A 27,449-nucleotide genomic window follows, 5' to 3' on the forward strand; every position below is an offset into this window, starting at 1 on the left:
GTGTGGCTAGCTCATCCTTCAGATTCAGTATGTGCTTAATGAAAAAATTCTCCTGGGCTGGCCATGCATAGAACGGAGTCGGCTCTTAGAGATTTCCAGAGAGCCACTTCCCCTGAGATCAGGGGAAGTAGGAGCCCTGAGCATCATAACTCCAGTAAATGACTTAACTGAATGGAACACTTTGTGCCTCATGCAAAGTAGGGCATTTTCTGTCATTGTTGTGGACTTCTGGAAAAATGCAGTAGCAGACAGCCAAGAGTCATCTGCAGTTCCTCAGACGGTGAAAAACCCTTTCCTCGTGAATGGTAGGGTCAAGAGGTTAGAAGTAACAAAGGCTTCATGTGAAAAATCTGTGCATACGTGATAAAAAAATGAAGATTCAAACCAACATGGGAACTGTACAACAAAACCACACACATTTGTGGAATCCTCAATTTAAAATGTGTATTTTTAGTAAACAACTGAGTATGTAATGAACCTCAACCAAATCTGTGAACTGTAATATATTCTTCCAACCAAATCAGGACTCCATTGGCAGTCATTTCTCCAACAAAAACCTTATAGAATCACTGCTTTGTGCTAGTGTAGTGGTGGCCAAGGATAAAGGACACTGTCGTTGGCCCTCGAGCTCTCCATACCTGACTTGAGCTTCAGTCTATGCTGTGGCCAGGTCCTGATGCCAGTGGTCTCATTAATGAGCACCACATGCAGTCTCTCCTTCGTGCTTCAGTTTCTACAGCTGGTTCCCTTCTGTGATGTAACAAGGGGCCAGAATCTAGAACTCTGTTCCATAGATGGTTTCTCCAGAGAAAAAAATCCCTACACCACTCACTCCTGCTTGTTCCTCCCTCCAAAACCCCAAGTTTCTCCTGTGAAAGTTACCACAGTTGCACCAATTTAGATTTTGAAGATAATTTTTTGTTTTTAATTTTATTTTTTAAAGATTTAGTTTTTTATTTTATTTTAAAGATGTTTTATTTATTCATTTGAGAGAGAGAGAAATGGAGACAGAGCCCCCCAGGAGGGGGAGAGGCAGAGGGAGAGCAGACTCTCTCCTTTCCCCCTGCTGAGCTGGAAGCCTGACATGGGGCTCAGTTCCAAGACCTGGAGATCATGACCTGAGCTGAAGGCAGACCTGTAACTGACTGAGCCATCCAGGCACCTCAAGATTTAATTATTTTAGAGAGGGAGTGCAAGAGAGGGGAGGAGGAGAGGGAGAGAATCTCAAGACTCCCCACTGTGCACAGAGCCTGACATGGGTTCCATCCCAGGACCCTAGATCATGACCAGAGCCCAGATCAAAAGCCAGACTCCCAACTGACTGAACCATCCATGTGCGCCATCCCCCCTGCCGTGTCACTCTTTTATAACCACATCCATAGTGCCCTCCTCCCCTCCTAGCTCCCCATTTTTGGCAACCACCAATTTCTCCAACATTTCTATAATTTTGTCACTTCAAGAATGCTACATAAATGGAATCAAAGTATTATAACTTTGGGGGATTGGTTTTTTACTCAGCATAGTTCTCTTGATACTTACCTAGGTCATTGTCTAGCAGTAGCCTGTTCCTTTTTTACTGTTGAGCCATAGTCCATAGAACAGATCCCCCACACAGTCTTAACTGTTCACCTGTTGAAAAACACCTGAGCTGTTTCCAGTTTGGGGCATTTTTTTTTTAAGATTTTATTTATTCATGAGAGACACAGAGAGGGAGGCAGAGACATAGGCAGAAGGAGAAGCAGGCTCCCACCCCCCCACCCCCACACCCCAGCGGGGGGACTCATCCCAGAACTCTCTGGGATCACAACCTGAGCCAAAGGCAGATGCCACCACTGAGCCACCCAGGTGCCCCAAGTTTAGGACTTTTATGAGGAAAGCTAACATGAACATTCATATACAGGGTTTTGTGTAAACATTTACTTTATTTTCTCTGTGATAAATACCTAAGTGCAGTTTCTGGATCTTACGGTATTTGCATGCTTTTGTTTTATTTTGTTTTTCTTAATCTCTGCACTCCACATGAAGCTTGAACTCACAACCTTGAGATCAAGTGTCTCATGGTCTTCCAACTGAGCCAGCCAGGTATCCCTGCCTGTTTAGTTTTATAGGAGAATGCAGACTGTTTTCCAGAGAGGCTGTACCATTTTACATTTCTGCCAGCATATATGAAATTTCTACTTTTTCTGTGTCCTTGCCAGTATTTAGTGCCATCACTGTATTTTAACCATTCTGATAAGCTATAGAGAGTTTTTTTTTTCCTAGAGAGGTATTTTGTAGTTTCCATTTGCATTTCCCTGATGGCTAATGATGTTGAATGACTTTTCCTATGTTTATTTGCCATCTATACATCTTTTATGAAATGTCTTTTGTCTATTTTTAGTTGGATTTTTTTTAACTGTTGAGTTTTGAGAGTTCTTGATGAATTCTAGATACTAATCAACTAATTTGTGGGCTATGTGGTTTTGCAAATATTTTCTCTGCATTTGTATCTTTTCATTCTCTTAACAAGAAAAACAAAGCAAAAGCTTTTCATTTTGATGAGGTAAAATGTATTTTTTGGACTTCTTAATGTAGCCTCAAGTCTGTTGGGAAGACAGAGACCAATTTCTAGAACAGTTGAAGCCTCCCAGTAGAACCTTCTTTAAGATTCATTGCTTTTGAGAAGTCACTAGCATGAAATTGTCACATTTGCTGAAAAAAGGAAAATTAGAAGGCAAGTTCCCCAGCCTGTAGAGCTTGAATTGAGTCTTTCTGATTTCCTGTTTTTTTATGAAAATCTTCTGTGCCAGATGGTTGCTAATGCTAAACGTATAGCAATGATTGTTTTCTTATAGTCATATAGAACATGCTATGTTAGAAATTAAGTAAAAATGTTACAAGGAGTCATTTCCAGGGGTGTCTGGCTGGCTCACTTGGTGGATGGAGCATGTGACTTTTGATCTCAGGGTTATGAATCCCACGTTGGGTGTAGAGATTACTTAAAAATAAAATCTTAAAAAAAAAGAGTGGTCCTTTCTGGTTGGAAATGCATCAGGCCTGGAAGCTTCTGATCCTTAACATAAACATATGTATGTGTGTGTACATAAGCACACACACACACACACACACATACAGATATGATCAGCATGTATTCACTCAAACTAGTTGTATAAATTTTTAAATACTGGTGTATTCTTTCCCCTCTGTCCTTAAATCCTCAGGAAAAAAAAAAAGCTTACTGTACTTTTTGTCTTATGAATGTTTCTCCCAGAGGGGACACTTACCCATACTATTAAATCAAAATGGAATATGAAAGGAAATACATTTTCCTTTACTTTGTAAGAGGCTTACATTTTTATCCCTTTATAAAGTCAGACTTATTTTATGTCTGTTTCCTTCTTCCTGCTGTAATGACATGGTAAACCTGTAACACCCAAGGAGGTGAGGTCCTTGAGGAGCCACTGCCCTCCTTTGCCCTACTACTGAACCAGGGACATAGCTATCTTTATATCTATAGCAACTTTTTTTTTTTTTTTTTTTTTTTACTATCTCCCTGTCTAGATGGATTCAGGATTGGACCATGTCTTACTCATTTTTGTATTCCCAGCCCCAAGAACAGATAGCATCTGTCACACCAATAACACTCAGTAAGTCACTGGAGAAATTAGAAATTTCAGTAACTAGTCAGTATCTGAAAATTGGTAACATTCATTATTCAGCAAATTTCATTCTTGTATATTATTCATTCCAACCCCTTTTGAGGGCAGAAGCTACGTTCTGCTTATGTCTTACTCATTTTTTAAACCTCAATATTTGGAAAATAAGTAGACATTTAATGAATGTTGAGTTTATCCATCATTCAGTAAGTATGTATTGAGTACGTGATACTATGTTAGGGACCATCAGGAAAATACATATTTACCTAAGAGGCATAGTCCTTTCCTTCAGGTAACCTGTAATCTAGTGGAGGAAGAGTACACATATAAATTATCACATAAAATATTTAAATAACATGATAAGATATCATAACTTTTGTGTTAAAATGGGAAATCCAGACTAAGCTAAGATTAATAGCCCACAGGAAGTCATCTGGAATAGACTGCCCAGGAAAGGCTGTCCAGCTTGTGACCTGATTAAACTCCCTGCTCTCACCAGAGTTCTCTGCTTACTCTCCTCTATTCATGCTACCCACACTTGTTACCTTCTCTTGAGATGTCACTCTTCTGTTTGTCTTCTTTCTAGTCATAGCCAGCATTGAATGCTGTGTGAGTCAGGATTCTTGAAACTGGCTTAAGCAAAATAAGCAATACATTTCTTCATGTAACTGGAAAGGAGGTCTAGCTATGTCTGGTGTGATGGATCTACCACCATAATGGTACCCAGCAATTTCTCGCTTATCTATTGTGCATACCACACAGGTAGATACTGTTTCCCCTTTCTGAGCTGGGCTGCCCCCCCTTTTTTTTAGAGAGAGAGAGAGTGACAGAGACCATGTATCTGAGTGGGGAGGGATGAGGGGCAGAGGGAAAGGGAGAGAAAGAATCTTAAGCAGGCTCCATACTTAGCACAGAATCCAATGCAGGGCTCGATCTCACGATAACAACGCTGAGATCATGACCTGAGCTGAAACCAAGAGTCAGATGCTTAACTGACTGAACCACCCAGGCTTCCCTGGGGCTGGACCTTTGACCGATTTTAACCATTACAGTGTGACAGAAGTGATACGTGCCAGGCTGGGCCTTAGGTTTGGTAGCTTTTATTTTTGCCCTCTTGGAAGCCAGGCACCCTGTGAAGAAGTCCGGCTACCCTGACTGAAAGAGGGGAACCCTGGAGAATGAGAGACTATACAATATAAAAATAAAAAAATAAAAGGAAACCCAGAGACCTGGCCAGCCCAGGCATTCCAGTCTCCCCTGAATGAGTGAAGCCATCCTGGACTCTCCAGCCCCAGGCAGCAGCCCAGGGAGCAGAGAAAAGCCACGCCCCTTGGAGGCCTGCTCAGATTGCAAAATCATAGGCAAGTGAATGGGATTGTTGTAAGCTAATATACTGTAGGGTGATTTGTCACGCAGAAACAGATAATGGGAAGAGCTGGATCTAGTCCTCTAATAATTCAGTAAAAACTCTTTTCTCCTTTCATGGCTCTGCTTTCTTCACAGGGGCTTTGTGTGGTGGCCAGGATGCCTACCACTGCAGCAGCCTTACATTCCACCAGCAGGTTTAGCAGTGCCTACAGCAAGGGCACAGCTCTTTCCCAGCAGTTGCAGCAAGCCTCAGTGGTGGTTCCTCTGGGCTGTGACTGGGGCAGGTGCCTGTCCTTGCACAAGCCACATCGACTCCCTCTGATTAGTCAAGGCTGGGATGGCGTACCTCTTCCCCTAGGCAGATGTGGGGTGTGGTCCACCTTACCTAAACCACCTGCTTGGAGGGTGGCTGTCCGATAGGGCCCAAAAGAAAAATCCAGCCACTGTTTTGAGAATAAAAGCCTGCATGCTCAGCAGGCATAAATGACAAATATGTATTATAGAAGTCAGGTGTAATCCTACCTCTTTTATAAAGCCTTTTCATGTCATTCCGGGGATCCCTGGGTGGCTCAGCGGTTTGGTGCCTGCCTTTGGCCCAGGGCATGATCCTGGAGTCCCGGGATCGAGTCCCGTGTCGGGCTCCCAGCCTGGAGCCTGCTTCTCCTTCTGCCTGTGTTTCTGCCCCCGCCCCCTCCCCTCTCTATGTCTATCATGAATAAAAAAATTTAAAAAAAGCCTTTTCATGTCATTCCAAACTTTAAACTATTGCAGCTTAAATGGCCCAACCTACTTCTTTGGTGCTTACTAGTGTATGATCTGTTTACTGGTCTGCTTATACTTCAGAAGTAAATTCTTATTTTACACCTTAGATTTTATACCTTTGTATTCCTTATTGATGTGGCTGCATGTATAACTTTAAATGTGTGATTTTTTTGTTTGTTTTTTTCAGAGGTTTTTAGGGGGAGGATCAGAGGCACAGACAGTTCTTACCTTGACAGGAGACATTTGCGTTTTCTCTCCCTCTCAGGGATGGACACAATCCCAGAGGGATTGTCTCCAGAGGTATGGATAGGGTCTACTTGGGTCCTGCTTCCCAGTAAGAGAGCCAAGTGGTGATCAGCACTGCTTGTTTTCTTTCTGGGGGAAGTTTGTGCTTTTGGGGGAAGTTTGTGCTTGTGCTATTTAATTTATGTTTTTTTTAAAGATTTGTTTATTTATTTATTCAGAGAGAGAGAGAGACAGAGACAGAGACAGAGACATGCAGAGGGAGAAGCGGGCTCCATGCAGGGAGTCCAACATGGGACTCGATCTAGGGTCTCCAGGATCACACCTCAGGCTGCAGGCAGTGCTAAGCTGCTGCACCACCAGGGCTGCCCTAATTTATGTTTTTAAAAACATTTTTTGGGGTGCCTGGGTGGCTCAGTTGGTTTTAACCAACTAGGTATGCCTTTAGGTATGCCTTCAGCATGGGTCATGATCCCAGAGTCCTGAGATCAAGTCCTGTGTCTGGCTCCCTGCTCAGCGGGGAGTCTGCGGCTCCTCTGCTCCTTCCCCCTGCTTGTGAATGCTCTCCCTCTCTCAAATAAATAAAATCTTTAAAAATAAATAAATAAAAGTAAAAACATTATTTTGTATAGATGTCCCATAGAACAGCTTTTGGTTAACTAGTTTATGAAATAAATAATCTAAAAAAGGAAATCCTCTGCTAATTGAAATTTAAGTGAGTCTAATGAAGTTTTAATTCATCCTTCTCATGGAGGGTCAGGTCACCATTTCCAGGATGGAGTCCTAAGAAAATGGAAGTCCCATGTCGGGCTCCCTGCATGGAGCCCGCTTCACCCTCTGCATGTCTCTGTCTCTCTCTATCTCTCTCTGAATAAATAAATAAATAAATAAATAAATAAATAAATAAATCTTAAAAAAAGAAAAAAAAAACATAAATAGCACAAGCACAAATTTCCGCCAAAAGAAAGAAAACAAGCAGTGCTGATCACCACTTGGCTCTCTTACTGGGAAGCAGGACCCAAGTGGACCCTATCCATACCTCTGGAGACAATGTGCCTGTTGACACACCTTCCAAAGCCCAGCCTTAGTTTGTCAGAGACTTCACTTAGGTGTGGCCTCCCTAAAGTTGTTTACACGCATATTATGCACACCTGAGTAGTATACTTGCTATAGCCTCAAATAGCCGGGGGGAAAATTGGTGTTAGGTAAATGAGGGGGAAAACCCAGAAATGAACTCCCATCGATTTTCAGAATGGCTCTTTGTGAGATTAAGTTGACATAATGACTTAATAGTAACAGACTATCTTGCTTTTATATCAAGCTTTAATACTTATAAATGTGCTATTATATTTGTTTAATTGAACAGATATCCCAACTGGTGACACAAATATCAGGATAAAGAATGCTATTATCACATCTGTCCCTTAAATCTTTGTGGCCTTTAAATTTTTTAATTATTTGGAAACATTTTCTCTGTGTGTAAATGAATACACATCCAGAGTACCAGTGGTCATTTGTTAAATAGAGCCTTTTTTATACTCTCATACCACTTTCTGGCTGAATTGTTTATTCCCCCCGACCAGAGATAAATAATACTGTCCTGAAATTTGTGTTTTTTGAGCTCTTGCTTTTCTTAGTAGTTTCAGTTATAAATCTTTGTTCTCATAAAAATGACATTTATTCTTCACATTTTTTAGCTTTATACAAATAGAATCTTATTTCATATGCTTTCATGTGACTTGGGTTTTTTGTTTGTTTCTTAGTAATTGATTGTGAAATTCATACATACTGATTCTTTTCATTCAAGTTCTGTTTGTGGCTTATCTTTATTTTATTATTATTTCTTTTCATAAGCAGACTTTTAAATGTTTTAGTGTAAGTTAGATCTTTCTGGTTTATGCTTTTTTGTGACCTGCTTTTTATAACTTGAGATCATTGTCATATTATCCCATTTTCTTCTGGCAATTTTATTTATTTTTTATTTTTTAAAAGATTTTATTTATTTATTCATGAGAGACAGAGAGAGAGGCAGAGGCACAGGCAGAGGGAGAAGCAAGCAGGCTCCACGCAGGGAGCCCGATGCAGGAGGACTTGATCCTGGGACTCCAGGATCATGCCCTGGGCCAAAGGCAGGCGCTAAACTGCTGAGCCACCCAGGTGTCCCTCTGACAATTTTAAAAGCCGTGCTTTTCTCTACTTTAGGTCTTTAATGTACCTGGTATTGATTTTTCTGTACGCTGTGAGGTAGGGATTTTTTTTTTTTCCAAGTAAAAGGCAGAGCATGTCATTTCATTACTTTGCTTAAAATTTTCTAAATCTTCCAATGTGCCTCGGAATTGAAGTCAAAGTTCTTAAAATGGCCTAAATCATTTGTCCTCTGTGATCAGGCATCTGAAATGTGTCTGACTTCATCTACTGTCTTTCCAGTGAAGACTGGCCTCCTCACTTTCTTGGGGGGAACAGCCAGAAGGGGAATGAACTATGTTCCTGGTTCAGGGCGTTTGTACTTACTGTTCTTCCATCTGAAATTTTCACTTATCTATATTATTGGCTCTCTTAATTCTCAGGTCTCTGCTCATATGTCACCTTATCACGCAGGCCCTCTCTGGCCACCCTAGCTAAATTCACTGACACACACACATATGCGCGCACACACACTTCAGATCTCTCTTCTCTGCTTTGGACAAACTTGCCTACAAAAACTCTGAACCTGGTAGAGTTGTGTATTCTACTGTTTTCAACTGTTGATTTCATTTCTTGAATGGTTTTAGGACTACATGAGATTTTCTATTTCGTCTTAAGTTTTAATAAGTTCACCCGCTTTATTTAAAAATATTTTTTAAGGGGGGCTTGGGTGGCTCATTGATTGAGCATCTGCCTTTGGCTCAGGTTGTGGTCCCAGGGTCCTGGGATCAAGTCCTGCATTGGGCTCCCCATAGGGAAGCCTGCTTCTCTGTCTGCCTATGTCTCTGCCTCTCTCTCTGTGTGTCTCTCAGGAATAAATAAAACCTTTAAAATATATATATATATTCTTTTCAATTTTACTTTTCAAATAGTATATGCACACAATGAAAGCATTCAAGTTTAAAAAACATATAGAGTGAAAAGTTAATCTCCTATGCCTTCCTTCTAGTTATCTAGGTAGGCATGCGGCTTCCATTTTATCCCAAATTTATTTATTTATTTTTTAAAGTTTTAAAGATTTTATTTTTAACTAATCTCTGCACCCAACATGGGGCTGGAACTTACTACTTTCAGATCAAGAGTCACATGCTCTACTGACTAAGCAAGCCAGGCACCCCCATCCCAGGTTTAAATATAATAACACACGAGCGAGGTCAGTTTGGTTCAACCACCTGGCAGGAACTGTTCTGTTCACCTTTGGTATTCAAGTCTCTCTGTGGGAATTCTCCTGTCAGTCTTCCCTGATCTCAGCAGAGCCCATGTTTTCTAGATAAACACAAACACCTATCTTTACAGTCTAGCGGCTTTTCTTTGGCTCTGTGGGGACATCCACTCCTTAATGTTACTTTTAGCTGCATCTACTTTACAGTCCAGTGGCTTTTCTTTGGCTCTGTGGGGATATCCACTCCTTTATGTTACTTTTAGCTGCATCTAGGAGTCCCTAGCGAATTTCTCCTTGGTCATTGGCTTTCCCTGACTTTATGGGAATGGTTCTAACTGCTTTGCTCGCTTATGACTGTGACACCTCTCCCCAAGCGTCAGGTTTGGACTCAGGAGGGCTGCTCATGGGAGTAATTTGTTGATCAGATTGTTCACAGGTATAAATTGAAGCACCTCCTATGTGGCCCCTCTCCTGCCATCAGTTTGTCAATTTCCTTCATTTTTTGTTTATCCTCTTAGAAAAATACGGTATGCATATATAAGCGTACACATGTATTCTGTTTTTACGTAGATGGTGGGATACAATATATGTTATTCTGTACTTTTTTCTCTTAGCCATGTATGCTAGAGAGAGCTCTGTAGCTATAAAGAGCTGCTTCATTCTCTTACAGTTAATACTCTACTAGCTGGATGTATCATATTTTACTCAGTCTCCCTCAGAAAAACATTTAGGTGGCTCTCTTTTTGCAGCGGTCTTCTAACCAGTGTCCTTTATACATCTTTAGTCAGTGTTTCACACAGCTATCGGATAGATCTCCTTCAGCTTCCCACCTGATACTGTCATTTCCCCAGTTCGGAAACCTCCAGCAGCTGCCCAGCACTCGCAGAATAAGGCTGAACCTCCTCTCCTTGAAAGTAGAGCCAGGGACCACATGGTCCCCTTGTGTCCTCCTGTTCCTCAAGACACCCCCTGAACTGGTGATTTGAGATGTTCCAAACCGACCTTTGTTTTTATGCTCAGTATTTTTCTTCTGCCTGCAACACCTTCCCCCTCAACCCTTTGAAGAGGAGAATCATATGCTGCTCCCTTCCTACTAGGCTTGCTGTTACCTGGCCCTCTAGCTTGAGTTCTCTTTGGAGCAGCTGCAATTTTAGCATTTTAACTCAGTCTCCCACTAGCACACCCTTCAAAACCAGACCAGGTGTTCTGAATGTTGGCTTAGATAACAGATTTAACTGTTCATCAGTCCTTTTTTTGTAGACTTCAAATTTGGGGAGGGGCAGGAGGGGTAGAGGGAGAGGAGAGAGAGAATCCTAAGTAATCTCCATACATAGCATGTAGCCCCCATTCTGGGGCTCGGTCTCATAACCCTGAGAGCATGACCTGAATCAGACATGCTTAACCCACCGAGCCACCCAGGCTCCCCTAAATCCCAGACTTCTTGTGGGCAGGGACTATTCCCTGGAAACAGAGACTACTAAAATGAAAAGATTGCCTTCCAAGTAGGTTCCATATCAAAGTGAGCCAGGTGTACAAAATTAAAATACAGAACTCCACAGACCTTTGTTTAAATGCAAGTGTGCTCAGCGGGATGGTAAGAAAAACATGGGCTTTAAAGAAAAAGAAACCATCTCTGGTCCCTGCCCCAGGGTGTGGCCCGTGGTAGATGCCCAAAACGTACTCGTTGAATTAAAAAAAAAAAAAAACCCTAGAAGCAAGCACTTAAGGCGAGCCTCAACATCTTGCCCCCATCCCTCTTTTATCATAAACATGCAAATAAGCCCACGATTAGGGTAGATGTCAATCAAATTTTGGGGAAAAGGAGGCCAGTGTGGGAGAGTGTGGATTCAAGTTTCAGCGATGGGGGCGGGGGGAGTTGCACCTGGGGCAGGGTCCGGGGCCCCCGCGCGGGGAGGGGAGGCGGGGAGAGGGCGAGGGGGCGGGCGAGAGGGAGGAGACCCGGCGTCCCCGCCCCGCCCCCTCCCCTTCTCCTCCCCTCCCCCTCCCCTCCCCCTCCCCCGGCGGCGGCGGCGGCGGCGCAGGGCGGGCGCGCGGGTGTCGGCAGCAGCTGCGGCCGCCCCCTCCGCCCCCGCCGCCCCCGCCGCCCCCTCGGCCGCGGCTCCCAGGGCGAGCCCGGCGCGCTCGGCGGCTCGCGGCGCGGGAGACGCGAAAGTTGCGGGCGCGAGCGCGGACATGCCGGGCAGCGACACGGCGCTCACCGTGGACCGGACCTACTCCGACCCGGGCCGGCACCACCGCTGCAAGAGCCGGGTGAGAGGCGCGGGCAGGGCAGGGCAGGGCGGGCGGCGGGCGCGAGCCGGGGGCTGTGGCTCCGTGGCCGCCGCTCCCGCTCCCCTCTCGGCCCCCGCGGCTGCCCCGGGTCCGCGCCGAGGCGCGCTGGGACCGGGGCGTCGGAGCCCGGGTCGGGGCAGAGCGCCGCGGCCCCCGCCCCCCGCCCCCGGTCCCCGCGCGCCCCGGCCCCCCCCCCCGGCCCCCGCCCCCCGCGCGCCCCCGGCCCCGGCGTCCCCGACGGCCCGCGCTCCGCCACCCTCCGCCAGGGAGCGCCCGCCGCGCGGGCCGGGCCGCGAGGGGAGCCGCGGGGGGGGGGGGGCGCTCGCCCCGCCGACCCCCTCGTGCCCGCGCTCCTCCGGCCCGCGGGGGTCGGGCTTTCCCGGGCTGGCGTCCGCCTTGGCGCTGCGGCCGCGGGGCTCTCCACTGTTCGCGGCGTATTTGCCGTTGCTGATTTAGGCTGTGGGCGAAAGTAGCCGGCGGAGCCAGCCGCGGGGACGAGCCCCGTAGTGCTCCGACAGAGACACTGTGCTCCGCCGGAGCCTGCGCCCCCCCCCCCCCCGGCGGCCCCGGGACCTTCGCCGGGCTCGGCCACTGGGTCCCCCGGCGCACGGAGCGCCCTCCCCCGGCACCTGTGCGGGCAGAGCAGCCCGCGGCTGCCCCCTGCGCGCCGCTCCCCCCAGGGGGCCCCAGCGTCGGGGCGTCCTCTCCCTCGGTAAAGCTCGGGGTCCTGCTCGGCCCCGGGCCTGCCTACGCCCGAGACCCGGGGGCCGCTGGATGGGTAAAGTGGCGGTGGTGACAGACGCAGCTCAGCCCCTGGTGCGGGCTTTGGGAGTTTGATCGTAACTCGGGGAACTAATCAGTTATCCCAGAAGTGAAGTAACGAGTCCCAAGTTTTCCCTTTTTCCTTTAGTATCTGTTAATTGAGTTAAATTTTTACAGATTGAATTTAGTTGGTGGACATTATTGCATCCACTCCACTCTACTCCCCCAAAGAATTCTTTTTTTTTTTTTTTTGCACTTTGTTTTTTTATTGAATTATAGCTGACTTTCAATGCCATATTTAATTTCGGGTGTACAGACTCGTGATTTCACAATGACCCTACATTACAAAACACCGACAATAAGCTTTGTGTTTTCTTTAGAAGTTTCATAGCCATTTGTTATGAAAATAACCATAAACCCCTTTGGGAGAAAAAACATGGGTGAAAGGTCTTTGGTTACCTATACATGTACAAGGTTTTGGAAGATTGACTGCTGGTTAACACAGTTAGTGAGGAAGAAAGGTGAAGATCGTTTTCTAGTGCATTTGTAATTGGAGGAGTCTATTAATGTTGCAGTTGACAGAAGAAATTTCAGACTTGAAAAAAGTTGTGGAAGCTCGGTTTCTCTTGTCACAACTGTGATAATCTTTGTGTAAACAACAAGATTAGTAATCTTTGAGGGATGGGTGGCTCATTGTGAGCTCATTTAACTGATTTGGCAAAACTCATGGAACTTTGCAAAACTCACTGCTCATAATCTGTGACATAGTAGTGACGGAGTTCATACCTCAGCTACCTAGCTGAAAAGTGGCAAAGCAAACTATTTTAATTGCAGATTGTTTTCGTCTCTGCTGGTTCTGCCAGTGTTCCATTTCTACAGATGCCTTTTCTGTCAAAAGACTACAATCTAATGTGAAGGGAGTTGCTTTTCCTTTTTTTAAAAGAAATTTTTAAATTTTCTTTTTAAATCTGTATTTTAAAAGATTTTATTTATTTGAGAGAGAGAGAGAGAGAGAGAGAGAGAGTACAAGCAGGGGGGGAAAGGGAGAAGCAGGCTCCCAACTGAACCCAGGAGGGATCATGACTTGAGCTGAAGGCAGACGCTTAGCAGACTGAGCCTCTCGGGTGCCCTGGGAATTGCATATTTCTTTTAAATTCTACCATTGATGTTCCACATACTACATTGTTTTATTAGCATATAGAAATACCTGACCTTTGGGGGGAGAGAGAGAGAAAGAATCTTAAGTAGACTTCACACACCTCACGAGCCTGTCCTGAGGCTGGATCTCGTGACCCTGAGATCATGACCCAAGCTGAAATAAGAGAATGACCCACTGAGCCACCCAGGCACCCCCAAGACACCTGGTTTTTTAAATAGACTATTGATTAAACCTGTGTTAGACATTATCTGTACTGATTATTCTAAGTTAGCTTATTGGGCGAATGAAGTCTAGGGAGAACTAGACAAACTCAGACCCAGGAGGGCTAGAACTTGAGCGAACAGTGACTGCTTCTGTAGCAGTGGTGCTGAGATCCGTGTTTAAACTTCTTAACTCTCTGCTTTTAGGGTTTTATTGTCAAGATGGCAAAGAATAGAGAGAAGTGGAGGAAATTTTGTAAGCTGATAACTTTTCTCAAGTGAGGCCGGTGTAATTTTGAGTCTGTCCCTAAGGCCGCTGTAAGCCTGCTATAATGAAGGGAAAGTATCAGCAATTTTCCTGTGCAGAAAGTATTTTTCCCATCAGATGATTCTGGCTCCTGTTTTGTGAACTCTTTTAGATTTAGCTTATAAAGATTTTTTTTTTTTTTTCCTACACTCAGGAAATCTGTGATGCAGAAGGAGAACTTCAGGCAGTATTAGGGTTTAATTTCTTGACGTCACCACCCTTTGGCAATAAACCATGTAGTATAGGATCTTTAAAGAACCCTTTTGTGGCCTCAGGTGGTAAATTCGCTCACCTAAAAAACACTATACCTAGAACTGGTGGTGCATGTGATGAGTTGATTCACCTTTCAGAGATACAAAGTTTCCTCCCAGGAAGGGAGTCTCTAAGAGATCAAGTTCTTGGTTGCTGAATGGTCATTTTTTAAGTTCAAAATTGATACCCTGTTGAGATAACAGGAAAAATACACATCTCTCTTGCTGAATTTGGTTAAGCCTTTGAGACCAGAATAATAATGAGGCAGTGTACTATTTTAACGTTGCAGGAGTCTATTTTTACAGCCAGGTGGATTAACCTAGATTCCCCCCCTCAGTAAAATATAATATAACTAATGAATTCTGTGATTATCTCTAAGCTGACAAGTCAAGATCATTCACATTTTAAACTTCATCAAGGTAAAACTCTGAAATGGTGCATGTTAACTCGACATAAAATATCCCCTACTTTAAAAGAAAGAACATACATAATTAGAATCCTTTTTTTTTTATGCCCTAGATAGTTAAAGCCTGTCATCTTTTTAAGAATACAGGCAGTCTGCTTTCTATATATTAACTGGTTTTTGTTAATGAATTAAGTGTGTATCAAATTTCTGTTAGCTCTAATTTTAAATGTTCTAAAATGGCACCTTCAGCCCCTTGTGGTTAGTGGTCAGCAGCTGGGGCTCTCAGATCAGGTCACCTGGATCATGGCCCTGGCTCATCACATTTCCCAACTGGGTGAGCACTGGGGCAAGGTCTAACCTTTCTGAGCCTCCAGTTCCCCTCTATAACAGAGGTGATAATAGTCATTACTTCTGGGAGAGACTGTGAATCGTCAGAAAGAGAGCATTAGTTAAAAATAAAATAAAAAAAAAAAGTTGCATGAACTCAAGGTTAGGTGTTTTTATCCCTATATGAGTAATTTTTTTTCCCCTTATTCTGTTGGTACCACTGCTAAGTGCTTACCGTCTCCCCATCTCTAACCTGTTGGCCGTTCCACTGGGCCTCTCTCGGTCTTTTCTTTGGAATTGGTTCCTTAAACCCTGTGTCCCACAGTCATCTCCCACCTTCATTTAGCCACTTGGGACCTCTGGAATTGGTGCACTAGCTTCCTCATTGCTCCCTGATTTCATCAACCACTATTCCATCCTGCCTGCGGGGACTACAGTACTCTGCCTAGACGCCCCCTTTCATTAGGCTAGCCCCCAGAAGACAGATCTTGCACTAGTGCTGCCGTGGACCCGCTGTGGGCCCTATAATCATTCTAAGTCTTAGTTTCCACTTCTATATCCTAGGGGTGTTTCAAGGAATAAATAATGGTAACTTCTATAAAATGTCAGGTACCCAGAAGGAACTCAGTAGATGGTAGCTATTTTTGTTCCTACTATATAAGAAGTGGTCATAAGCTTGAAAATGGGAAGACTGCTAATTTTGTGAATAGAGTAGACTTTCTTGGGCATTTTAGGCGTTTTGTCCCTCTTCCATCATATGTTCCTTATCACATTGGCTGTTCACATACTTGGCACTTACATGTTTATAATCTGTAGGCACTTTGAGAATGAGAGGTTTCATTCATTTAACAGATGCTCACTGAGCACCTTCTGTATGCTAGCTGTTACTCTAGGCATCAGGAATATAATGGTGAATGAAATAGCCCAGTCTCTCTGGAAGCTTAATATCTGGTGATTGCATTTTATTTGTACTTGTAGCCCCAGGAAATACCATCCTATTTTGGAAATGGTAATATGGGGATCCCTGGGTGGCGCAGGGGTTTGGCACCTGCCTTTGGCCCAGGGCGCGATCCTGGAGACCCGGGATCGAATCCCACATCGGGCTCCCGGTGCATGGAGCCTGCTTCTCCCTCTGCCTGTGTCTCTCTGCCTCTCTCTCTCTCTCTGTGACTATCATAAATAAATAAAAATTAAAAAAAAAAAAAAGGAAATGGTAATATGTACAGAAGTATCTAACATCTAAAATAAAAACCTGTGTTGGCCATGGTGGCTACCTGTAGTACATCTTGAAGTATTCTGTGTTTTGGAAATAGATCTTGAATTACGTGATGAGTAATGGCCAAAAGCAGTCAAGGAGAAGAGGCTATTGTAGCCCTTCTCAGAGTGGAAATGATTGGGCAGTGATGTAATAAGTTGATAATCATATGCTTATACCCTGGGCAGGAACAAGAGTGAGTGGGAACAGACTTCTGTCTTGGGGGCCCCTGACCTAATGAAGTGGTGAATTGAATGGTTTGTGAGTACACTTTTCATCAGCGATCTGTGTTATTCTAAAGGGTTCATTAAAAGCCTGGCGAATAATGATGAGTGTCTCAAGTCCCATTTTTTAAAATTTAGGATGGATAGGTTGATGTGTATTTTGAGCTGTGCTTCGCCTCAGGCTCACTAGTTCTCCCTTCAGAGGAGAACACACTGCCAGCCACCAGCAGCACACCCGCTTGTCACATCCGCTGCTGAATACCAAGACAGCTGCTACCAAGTTGGATTGTAAGATGTGTTTTGCTTCAGACCTGCTGCCTGAATTTCCATGGCTGCTCTTAAGGTCAGAAATCAACCTAATCTTTCTGGGTGGAAATTGCCCATGTCTTCACTTAGGACAGGGTGCAGCGCTCAGCCCTGCTGTTTCTTTATTGTATTTTTATGTTTTCATTGGAGGGGGTTGGTTGAGAGAGAAGGAAGAGAACCATGAATCACTGTACTGTGAATCAGAATGAGGACTTAACATTCCTTGGAAGGGGAACATCAGGATATATGATCTGTGCATGATCCAACTGCTTCCACTAACTTGGGGACAGGAGGTGCTCCTTGAAGGAAAACAACGTATTTGTTGATTACTCCTCTGTAAGGCAAAAAGAACCTAAATGAAGAGAAGAATGCAGTAACAGTGTTAACAGCCAACACTTACTGGACATCGGGCACAGTATTAAGCACTTCAGATGCACTCTCTCCTTTATCTTCATAATATCCTACTTAGAGTTTGATTTTTATAGACAAGGATGCTGAGGCCCCGGGCAAGTTATTTATCCAAGGTCTTGTGGCCATTAGGAAATGCTAGAGCTAGGATCTGGTAACCCCAGATCCTAATTGCAAAACTTGCATTTTTAACCACTTCCCTGCCTTCTACCTCTGAGAGGAATACTGGTGAGCAGCTCAGTCTTCATAAACCTGTCCTTGAAGACAGGCATGTCCAGTGTCTGCAGGGTGTCTGGCCACATTGTGTGTTTGGGATTCTTACGATACAACATTTTGCCAGTCCTTTGTGTGTAGTCTCATGTACCCAGGAAGCCTTTGACGAATGAATGATTTAAAGTGACAATTTATAACTTTTTATAATGCCTACGATACGACATTTTTGCCAGTAGCTTGAAAAAGTCTTAAAGGCTGTTAAATAAGCATAAGATTTAAGAACATTGATAAAGAACCATCTTCCAGCCTGGTATTTGGTCTCCACAGCAAGGGTGGTGGTTCTTGTGATAGTCGGGTCGCAGTTTGGCTTCAGCAGATCTCCCAAAAGGGCTTCAGCTTCCCTGGACTGAGGGCCTGTGCTTCTCAATATGTGGGGCGAAGTGTTGGGAAGCAGACTTGAAGGTTTTAACTGTGTTAGAACTGAAAGGGGATTTAGACATAAACTCCAGACCATTCCATTTGTAGAGTAGCAAAGTGACATCCAGCCAGACTTTAACCAGTGAAATTATGTAACTAATACTGGCTGACCAGGACTAACCATCACCCCAGTTTCTCTCTTAGAATTTCTTAACAGAAAACTGTTTTAAATGTTTTTAGATACCAAGCTAATTGCTAAGTTACATGGAGTATACATCTCCAAATTTAAGTAGAATGAGAATTTGAAATTATTTTAAATAGAGAATTCATTGAAGGACAGATTCTAAATTTGTGAGTTTTCTAGGTGGGAAAAAGGTAAATTTGAGTGATTTAGCATTAGGCCATCATCCTTATGAATTAGTTTGCAGATTTTTGGTGAGACTAGGGTGAAGAGAGTGTGGCATTTCATGTATCAGACTACTTAGCTACAGTAGATCTGTTGCCACTTGTAAAGATTATCTTTTCTGATTTTATTGTTGAAACAACATCCCCAAACCCCCTGAAATAAAGTTTTGCAAAATGAGTTCATCTTTGCCTTTACCGTCCACCTGTTGGGATAGGATATTGGGGGGAAAAGTGTGCCAGATGCATAAATCATGGGATACATTATATATGTATTATATATGTATACGTTCATATACACACACACACATTGTAACTTAGAATTCAGACCTGGTGTTTGTTGCTTCTTAAGCTTTCTCTTCCTGTGAGATTCTTATTGAGGGCATCTTCCAGCACCAAGTGTTTTTAGCATATGTAATTTCATGCAACACAGCACCTAAAGGCACACCAGAAGCACCATCTGGTTCTTAGCCACAAAACAGTCATCTGCCCCAACACCTGGGGGGAGGAGGACAGGGATAGGGTCCGTTGGCACATTCCGTGCCAGTCCCCAGTGAAGTGCCTCCCTGAAGGAAACTATGTGCATTCTGCTTCCACAGCCCAGGAGTAAGCACTTAATAGAAGGGATTTCTACTTAGATGTTCCGCAGGCACCTCAGAGTCTATATGCCAGACTTCATTCTCTCAAATCCCCCCACCACCATGCCTGGGGCCTGGAATACTTGCCCAGCACAGCATATTCTCCAACAAGATCCCTGGGATGCTGCCTCAACATCCACCACTGCCACTGCCTCCCCGCCGCCTCACCACCAGCCCTCACCAGCGTTGCCTCTCTGTCCCTGCATCACTTTCTTAGTTTACTTCTGGATTTGAAGAAGATGAAGGGTTAAGAGTATGGACTCTGGAGTCAAACTTGATAGTCTGCTCCACCACTTACCAGGCATGTGAACAACCATGAGAAGTGTTATTAGGAAACCCATTACGGCATTTGTTGTTCTGACGTTGAGTCACTCCTCGTTTGTCACAGAGTTCCCCAAACTTCAGCCATTCCCACGCCTACACAGAGCTTCGTACCACCTGTACTTCATATCTCCAAAGCCATTCCCTCCTTCAAACTTAAATTTATTTTTAAAGTATCAGTGTTCCTATTGTATTAAATATTGTTTGCACCCCTGAGGACCTGCAGCACCAGATCACAAAGATCAGCATGTGCTCGAGCATCACTAGAGAGCTCTTAGCACTGAACAGAGACTTTTTCCAGGACTGATCACCTGGATCCCCTTGAGAGTGGTTTTCAAGGGAATCACCAGCTCACTGTCTGTTTCTTTGTTACTGCTTTCCTTTTATACCACCTAAAGTAATTCAGAATCGTTTTGGAAAACACCAGTCTGATTGTATCATCACTCATCCTTTTAGAAATACTTCTTTTAATCCCACGACTTAGAAGATACTTAGAAATCTTTGTTTCATGGACTGTGAAAATCTGAGTGTGTGGAGATGAACAGAAGCCCACAGTGGTGATTTGAAGGCAGCCTTGTCCGGGGGCGCGGGGGAGGAATACTTGGAAGAGGTTGGACAAAACGGGAGTCATACCTGTTCCAGGCTGGATCTCTCATCTTCTGAGGACCTAAGAGAAACAGGTCACAGAAGGCCTTAGTCTAAAGAGGGGAATGTCAAAAGATGAAGACTCTGGAGATTTTAGGCAAGGACAGAAAGTGGGTGGAAAAGAAATTTCAGCTCTGTGTTGTTCTGAAGTCAACTTGAATTTAATTAAGATGTGTATGTAGGCTTGTTGTAAGGAAATTAAATGGTGCCTTGAGCTGCAGCCTTCCACTGAAAGTCTGGGATAAGTGCTCATCCAAAAATAAAGTATGGCTTCAGTGAAGCTATGCTTTAGCACTTGAGCATGTTTACTCCGGTATGTCCAACTGTGTGTTGGGGCCAATAGTTCCCCCCCTCCTTTTTTTCTGTCTTTGTAAAGATACTGTGATAATCCAGAAGGCGTGGAACTCGATCTCAGATAGTCAGTGGTGTACTATTTTAATCTCACTAATTGGAACAGGTGGCCTGTATTCGAGACTGAATTCTCTCGTTGGCATAGATTTTAATTTATCTGAAAATATGAGGCCCATTCAGTAAGAGCTGTTCAGGCTGTGTATTGGCATCAGGAAAAGTGCTTGAAAGCTTCAGCCATTAAAAGCACAGAAGGCTGAGAGGAAGATCGAAGAAATGGAGCTTGATAGTTTGCTGCTTTTTGACTCCATTCTTAACTGTTGGGTGTAGAGCTACTCGGCAACGTGGTGGAGTGAAATGTGTCCAGATGCTTGAGAAGGCTACTTGTAAATATTTCTCCAGATGAAGGCAATGTCTGAAGTATCTCCTTTGAATCCATTTTACAAGATGGCATGGTTGAAGAGGACTTCATGCAGTACCTTATGTTTTTATAGGAGTTAGCACATCCTCAGGCATGAGCTGAAGAGGTGTGCCTGAGTGACTCAGCTTACCACAAGCACTCCAGTTGAGATTCCTTAAGATGCCTCTCATGAAATCAGAGATGGTCTCCAGATTATGAACTTCTTCAGTTGGACCACTCCTTTTTTTCTTTTTCTTTCTTTCCCTTCCTTTTCTTTCTTTCTTTCCCTTCCTTCCTTCTTTCCTTCCTTCCTTCCTTCTTTCTTCTTTCTTTTCTTTCTTTCTTAACAGTGAATGTATGCTTTGCAAAGTGTCCTGGGAATATCTTTAAATCCTTCATCCTTCAAGAGGATAGGATCCAGTTTCTTCACCTGACACCCAGAGTGTCTCATCTGACCTTCGTCTCTTCACCCGCTCTCAGCTCTCGATCTCTGGTTTCCTTCTTAGTGGATTCCCATGGCTCTCTTCTGTGTCTGTGGGCACCTGCTCCATCCTTTCACCTGGGGATGGTTGTGTTCTTTTTATCTCCACATGTATCTTGTATATGGTTGGGGCATTGTAAATACTGACAGAATGAGTGAGTGTGGGTATGTTGTATAATTGTACTGTGGGACTTGAACAGCTGGAAAACATTTTCTACTCTTGAGCCATATCAAGACAGATTAATCTATCTTATTTAAAAATTGCTGTACAGGATTCACGTTTATAGGTATTCCATGATCTATTTAATTATTACCTTCTTAAAGAACACATCATATATTGCTTCCAGACTTTAGTTTTACAGGCACTTTAGTGACTGCGCTTAGACATGCTTCTGTTTTGCACGTGTGAAGACTATTTGGTAGGCTAAATTCTTAAAGGTGGAATTGCTCAGCGAAGAGTGTACATATTTTCAATGATGATATTGCCAAATTGAATACTATACCTATTCTGTCAAACACTAGGAGCTGGGGGTGCAACAGTGAATATATATCTAAACTGATAATTGTTTATGTAACCATCAGTGTGTGAACATGCCTCACATCTTTTTGACACAGTGTGTTAGAAAATTTTTTTATTCTTGCCAGTCTGATAGGTGAAAACTAAAAGCTCATTTTAATTTATATTTTTCTGATACAAATGAGGTTGATCCTGTTTTAAAATTTTTATTTTGAAATAATCACAGACCCCCAGGAAGTTGCAAAAAATAGAGATGTCCACGTATCCCTCCCCCAGACTCCCCCAATGGTTACATCTTACGTAACTTAGTACAAAAGGTTGATCATATTTTCACATACTTAAACATTTGGGTTGTGAACTGTTAATATATTTTAGCCATTTGTCTAATCTTTTAAATTGTTTTGTAGAAGTTTTTTACTTAAGTTGTTTTGCACATTTATCTTCTCAACTTCATCATTCCTGATTGTATTTTCTTCTGTTTATGTAACAGATTGCCATAGATTAGCAACCTGAAACACCCCTGTTTATCGTTTCATGGTTTCCATGCACCAGTGATCCAGTTATAGCTTACCTGCAGGATTCTTCATGGCAGGGTCTGGTTCATATTTATTCGGTGTTTGCTGTATGCATTCTCTCCTCTGAGTTTCGTCAGCCTGAAATCAGGGGCATCAGCCAGGACTACAGTCTAGTCTGAGACTTGGAATCCTTTTCCATACTCACTGGTTGTTTGCAGAATTAAGATCCTTGCAGCTTTAAGACTGAACCCCTCAGCCCCAGAGGCTGCACACTGTCCCCTGCTATTTGGTTTTCTGGTAATGTGGTAGTTTGTTTCTTCTAGGCCAACAGGAGAGCTGCAGCTCTGTTACATTTTGTCTCTTCCTCTAGACGCTCTCTTTAAAGAGTTCACCTGTTTAGGCCAGGCACACCCAGATTAACCCAAGTCAACTAATTAGGAACCTTAATTACATCTGCAAAATATTGTCACCTTTGCTGTATAACATAATCACGAGAGTGAAATGAAGTCTTGCTCACACACAAGGGGAGGGCATCATATAGGGTGTGTACACCAGCAGGTGGGAATCTTGGGAACCATCTTAGAATTCTACTTACTACACTGTTTTAATGATTCATGTGTGTGTGTGCTGAGCATAGAGCCTAGCATGTAGCAAACACTGAATAAATATTAACCAGACCTTGCCGTGAAAAAATTTAAAAGTTTTAGGGCTTACCAGATTTGTGTCACTCTTATGGTGGCCTTTGAGATTCTCTTAAAAACCCAAACACATAGGGATCCCTGGGTGGCTAGGGACCCCTAAAGCTCAGCAGTTTAGCTCCTGCCTTCGGCCCAGGGCGTGATCCTGGAGTTCCGAGATTGAGTCCCACATTGGGCTCCCTGCATGGGGCCTGCTTCTCCCTCTGCCTGTGTCTCTGCCTCTCTCTCTCTGTGTCTCTCATGAATAAATAAATAAAATCTTTAAAAAAAAAAACACCCAAACACCATGTTCTTCTAATACATCTTATGATTTAATGCATTTTATCTTTGGACCATTTTTTAATTTAAGTAAATACTACCCCCATCATGGGGCTTGAACTCACAACCCCAAGATCAAGAGTCTCATGCTCTACTGACTGAGCCAGCTAGGCACCCCTGTTCTTTGAATTTAGAATTTGGTTCTCTTTAAGATATCTACACATAAATGACAGTTATCCCTGTGCCATTTTTTTCATAGTTGTATTTTTTTTGCCTTTAAAAATACACTGATGTCCACACCTGTAGTTTTATTTTTATAAATTTCTACTTTTTCTCTGGGTTTTAAAACTTTTTTTTTTTAGACTAGTGAATCAGAGGTTATAGTTTCAGTATGTTTATCCTAGATTGGTATCCCCCTCCCCCCCTCAAACCAGGATTTGAAATGAGCATTTTGAGAACTCTAGCTCATGCATTTACAAACTTTTCAAATAGGCATGATTCCAATGTCCTTTATAGTAAGGAAAGACCAAAAAGTAGAGGGAAAGAGATGGTGAAGTTTTTTTTTTAAACTTGATTTCAATTTTCATTTGAATTAGGTGTTGCCTGTCAACAAGTTCTACTTAATCTAGAATCCTGACCTTCCACATGTTTGCAGAAGCTGTTAGAGTATGAAGAATGTATATTGTTGCTTCCTAATCTGGCTCTGCTGCTTTAATCTCCCGTAGTCCACCATCCCAGCTAGGGAGACAGACGAGCAGGGACTAACCTAATTTTGTGTGCTGCGGGGCAGCAGACCTCTTTCAAGCTTACCCTCTCACTTAGCAAACATATTTAGTGCCCTTGTTCTGTCCTCGTACTGGCATATCTACATTGATTTGTCACTCATGTTAGGATAGTGAATACAGCAAGATTTTGTGTTTGTAGGGTTGTAAGCTGTTTCTCTATTTGGCTTGATTATCCCTATTTGTAGTTAACTTCTGTGGCTTGCTAAATATCACTATGCATTTAGGGGTGGTTATGTGTCCCTATGTTAATTATTGAGAGGTTCACCTGCCTTGTAATCTTTGCAGTTGACACCAAGGGAAGTTAAAGCTGTTGTCTGTGTCCAGAAACTAACACTTAACATTTTGTAACCTGACCCAAGAGCATATTAAATGTGGAATGAATATGCTTTTATAGCATGTGCTTTCATTTGAGAAAGGCATCATGCTTGTAAAAAACTCCTGACTTAAGCAACACTCAGGTAATATTTGTTATATAAAGCCAGCCAAAGTTTACCTCCTATACTGAGCAATTTAGAGTTACTCACTGCATTGGCATGGCATCTCTTGGGTAAATGGGCACCAAAATTAAAGCAAGAGTCTTCTTTCATTTTTGTCTTGTTACCACCAGGAAGCTATGAGGGCTCTTATGCCCAATTATTATCTGTTTCCAACCCTCAGAAATGCTCCACTGTTTGAGTGAATGAGAGCATATTAAATTATACCGTTGAGAAATTTGGCAGTCTGGCCACTTAAAATAATCTGATGGCAAGAAAGTTTTTTTTTTTTTACATACCTAGAACTCAAATTAAGCTCTTATTTTTATTTTTATTTATTAAAATTTTTTCTTTATTAAGTAAACTCTCCAGCCAGTCTGGGGCTTGAACTCACCACGGTGAGATCAGGAGCTGCATGCTCCACAGTCTGAGCCAGATGGGTGCCTCTAAGCTCTTATTTTTAAAAAAAGACTTAAGAGTTACAATGAGAGCTCTTCAGCCTTGTTGACGTTTGAGGACAGTTGCAAACTGAGCCCACCATTCCAGCAGGCATTGTTTAGAGCTTTTATTTCTTTGGGCAAATAGGAAATGAATCAAATAGTTTTGTGTTTATGTGGCTATATTTAAGTGTGCCTTCTTAACCTTCCTTTTTGAAATAATTTGTTGTACATGTGGGGTAATTTTAATGGTAACAGATTTGCTAAATAAGAATAATGCATACACTGTTGAAAGGGAGAGACACTAAATCCATACACAGAGATTATTTTAGGTTTTCTGACACTTTGGACATTTCAGAAATCACAGTTGTTTTGTTGGTAAATAATTCTTTAAAATAATTGCCCCTAAAAAAATAAAATAAAATAAAATAAAATAAAATAAAATAAAATAAAATAAAATAAAATAAATAAAATAAAATAAAATAAAATAAATAAAATAAAATAAAATAAAATAAAATAAAATAATTGCTCCTAGGGCGGCTGGGTGGTGCAGTCTGTTAAAGCTTCGGATTCTTGGTTTCTGCTCAGGTCTGATCTCAGGATCCTGAGATAGAGCCTTGTGTTGTTGTCAGGGCTCTGCAGTCAGTGGGGAGTCTGCTTGAGATTCTCTGTCTCTCTTTCTCTCTCTCTTCCTGTGATCACCCCCAAAAGTAAATAAATCTTTAAAAAAGAAAAAAAAAAACAAAATAATTGCCCCTTAGTTTACACAATAGCTTAAAATGAGCCTGGATGTTTTTCGAGGGTGCCTAGCTTATTAAATTCTCAATGGATTTTAAATTTTCTTAAGCTTGTGCTTGCTTTGGTTGTTTAATTATGGTTGAAGTTAATGTTCTCTGGAAGTAAATGCAGTGACATCAGATTCCAAGCTTATTAGGTAATGGTCCATCAGAAACCACAACTTATACCATGTTTAAAAAATAAACCAGATTCACAGGGGGGAGGATGTTATAATCGTGGAAACCCATAACAAATCGTTAACCACATAGTTCTGGTTAAATAGTAGACACATTTATTTTTAATTACCAAATGCATCAGGTATGGAAATAACATTTTTAAAGTATGATACCCATTTACCTATGTCCTAGATTTAACAAAAATTTTGCCATGTTTGCATCATATTTCTGCCACTTGTTTTTAAGAATAAATGGCCCCAGATGCTGCTCCCTGGATGCCTTCTCCCTTCCTATGCTCTCTGAGGTCTCCATAACCTGACATTGTTGTGTGTCATCCCTTTGCATGCTTTTATACATTGAATGAACCTATAAGAAATATATAGTATTGTTTCTTATATTGAATTTATATAAATGGCATCTCTTTTGTAACTTGCTATTTTTTTTTTCAGCATAGTGTTTTGTTTTATTTAAGCTTTTAGGGGTTTGAGTTTAAGCTTCATTTAAGTAATTTTTTATTTACATTTTTAATTTAAATTAAATTTGCCAACATACAGTATAACACCCAGTGCTCATCCCATCAAGTACCTTCCTCAATGCCCATTTCCTATTTGCCCCATCCTCCCACTCACCTCCCCTTCTGCCAAACTTTTGTTTCCCAGACTTAGGAGTCTCTCATGGTTTGGCTTCCTCTCTTAATTTTTCCCACTCAGTTCCCCTCCTTTCCTTATAATCCCTTTCACTATTTCTTATATTCCCCATATGAGTGAAACCATATGATGATTGTCCTTCTCCGATTGACTTACTTCACTTAGCATGATACTCTCCAGTTCCATCCGCATCGAAGCAAATGGTAGATATTTGTCCTTTCTGCTGGCTAGGTAGTATTCCATTGTATGTATAGACCACATCTTATTTATCCGTTCATCTGTCGAAGGACATCGTGACTCCTTCCACAGTTTGGCTATTGTGGACATTGCTGCTATGAACATTGGGGTGCAGGTGTTTCACTACATCTGTATCTTTAGGGTCTGTAGGGTAAATACCCAGTAGTGCAAGTGGGTTGTAGGGTAGCTCTATTTTTAACTTCTTGAGGAACCTCCACACTGTTCTCTAGAGTGGCTGCACCAGCTTGCATTCCCACCAACAGTGCAAGACGGTTCCCCTTTCTCCACATCCTCACCAACATTTATTGTTTCCTGTCTTATTAATTTTCGTCATTCTCACTGGTGTGAGGTGGTATCTCATTGTGGTTTTGATTTGTATTTCCCTGATGGCAAGTGATGCGGAGCATATTTTTATGTGTTTGTTGGCCATGTCTATGTCTTCCTCTGTGAAATTTCTGTTCATGTCTTCTGCCCATTTCATGATTGGATTGTTTGTTTCTTGGGTGTTGAGTTTAATAAATTCTTTATAGATCTTGGATACTAGCCCTTTATCTGGTGATATGTCATTTGCAAATATCTTCTCCCATTCTGTATGTTGTCTTTTAGTTTTGTTGACTGTTTCCTTTGCTGTGCAGAAGCTTTTTATCTTGATGAAGTCCCAATAGTTCATTTTTGCCTCTGTTTCCCTTGCCTTCATAGATGTATCTTGCAAGAAGTTGCTGTGGCCAAGTTCAAAAAGGTTGTTGCCTGTGTTCTCCTCTAGGATTTTGATGAATTCTTGTCTCATATTTAGATCTTTCAACCATTTTGAA

At 42.5% G+C, this 27,449-nt stretch overlaps 1 protein-coding gene across 5 annotated transcripts in view; it reads left to right on the forward strand.

Annotated features, from left to right (window-relative positions):
- Positions 1-27,449, forward strand: part of TMCC3 (transmembrane and coiled-coil domain family 3) — a 259,266-nt gene that overhangs the window by 177,451 nt on the left and 54,366 nt on the right. Inside the window, exon 1 of one of the 5 annotated variants that reach the window (XR_005985203.1) lies at positions 11,399-11,625. The exons of 2 other annotated variants lie outside the window; for them this stretch is intronic. Coding sequence is in view for 1 of the 3 variants with exons in the window: in XM_041738248.1 (XP_041594182.1) it covers positions 11,548-11,625 (78 nt within the window). In the remaining 2 variants the exon portion in view is untranslated. Of the gene's footprint in view, positions 1-11,398; positions 11,626-27,449 lie in introns of those variants that run through there. 2 more of the 5 variants (XM_041738248.1, XM_041738254.1) reach the window with 2 other exon arrangements.

This window comes from Vulpes lagopus, chromosome 23, assembly GCF_018345385.1.
Source record: "Vulpes lagopus strain Blue_001 chromosome 23, ASM1834538v1, whole genome shotgun sequence".
Lineage (NCBI taxonomy): Eukaryota > Metazoa > Chordata > Mammalia > Carnivora > Canidae > Vulpes > Vulpes lagopus.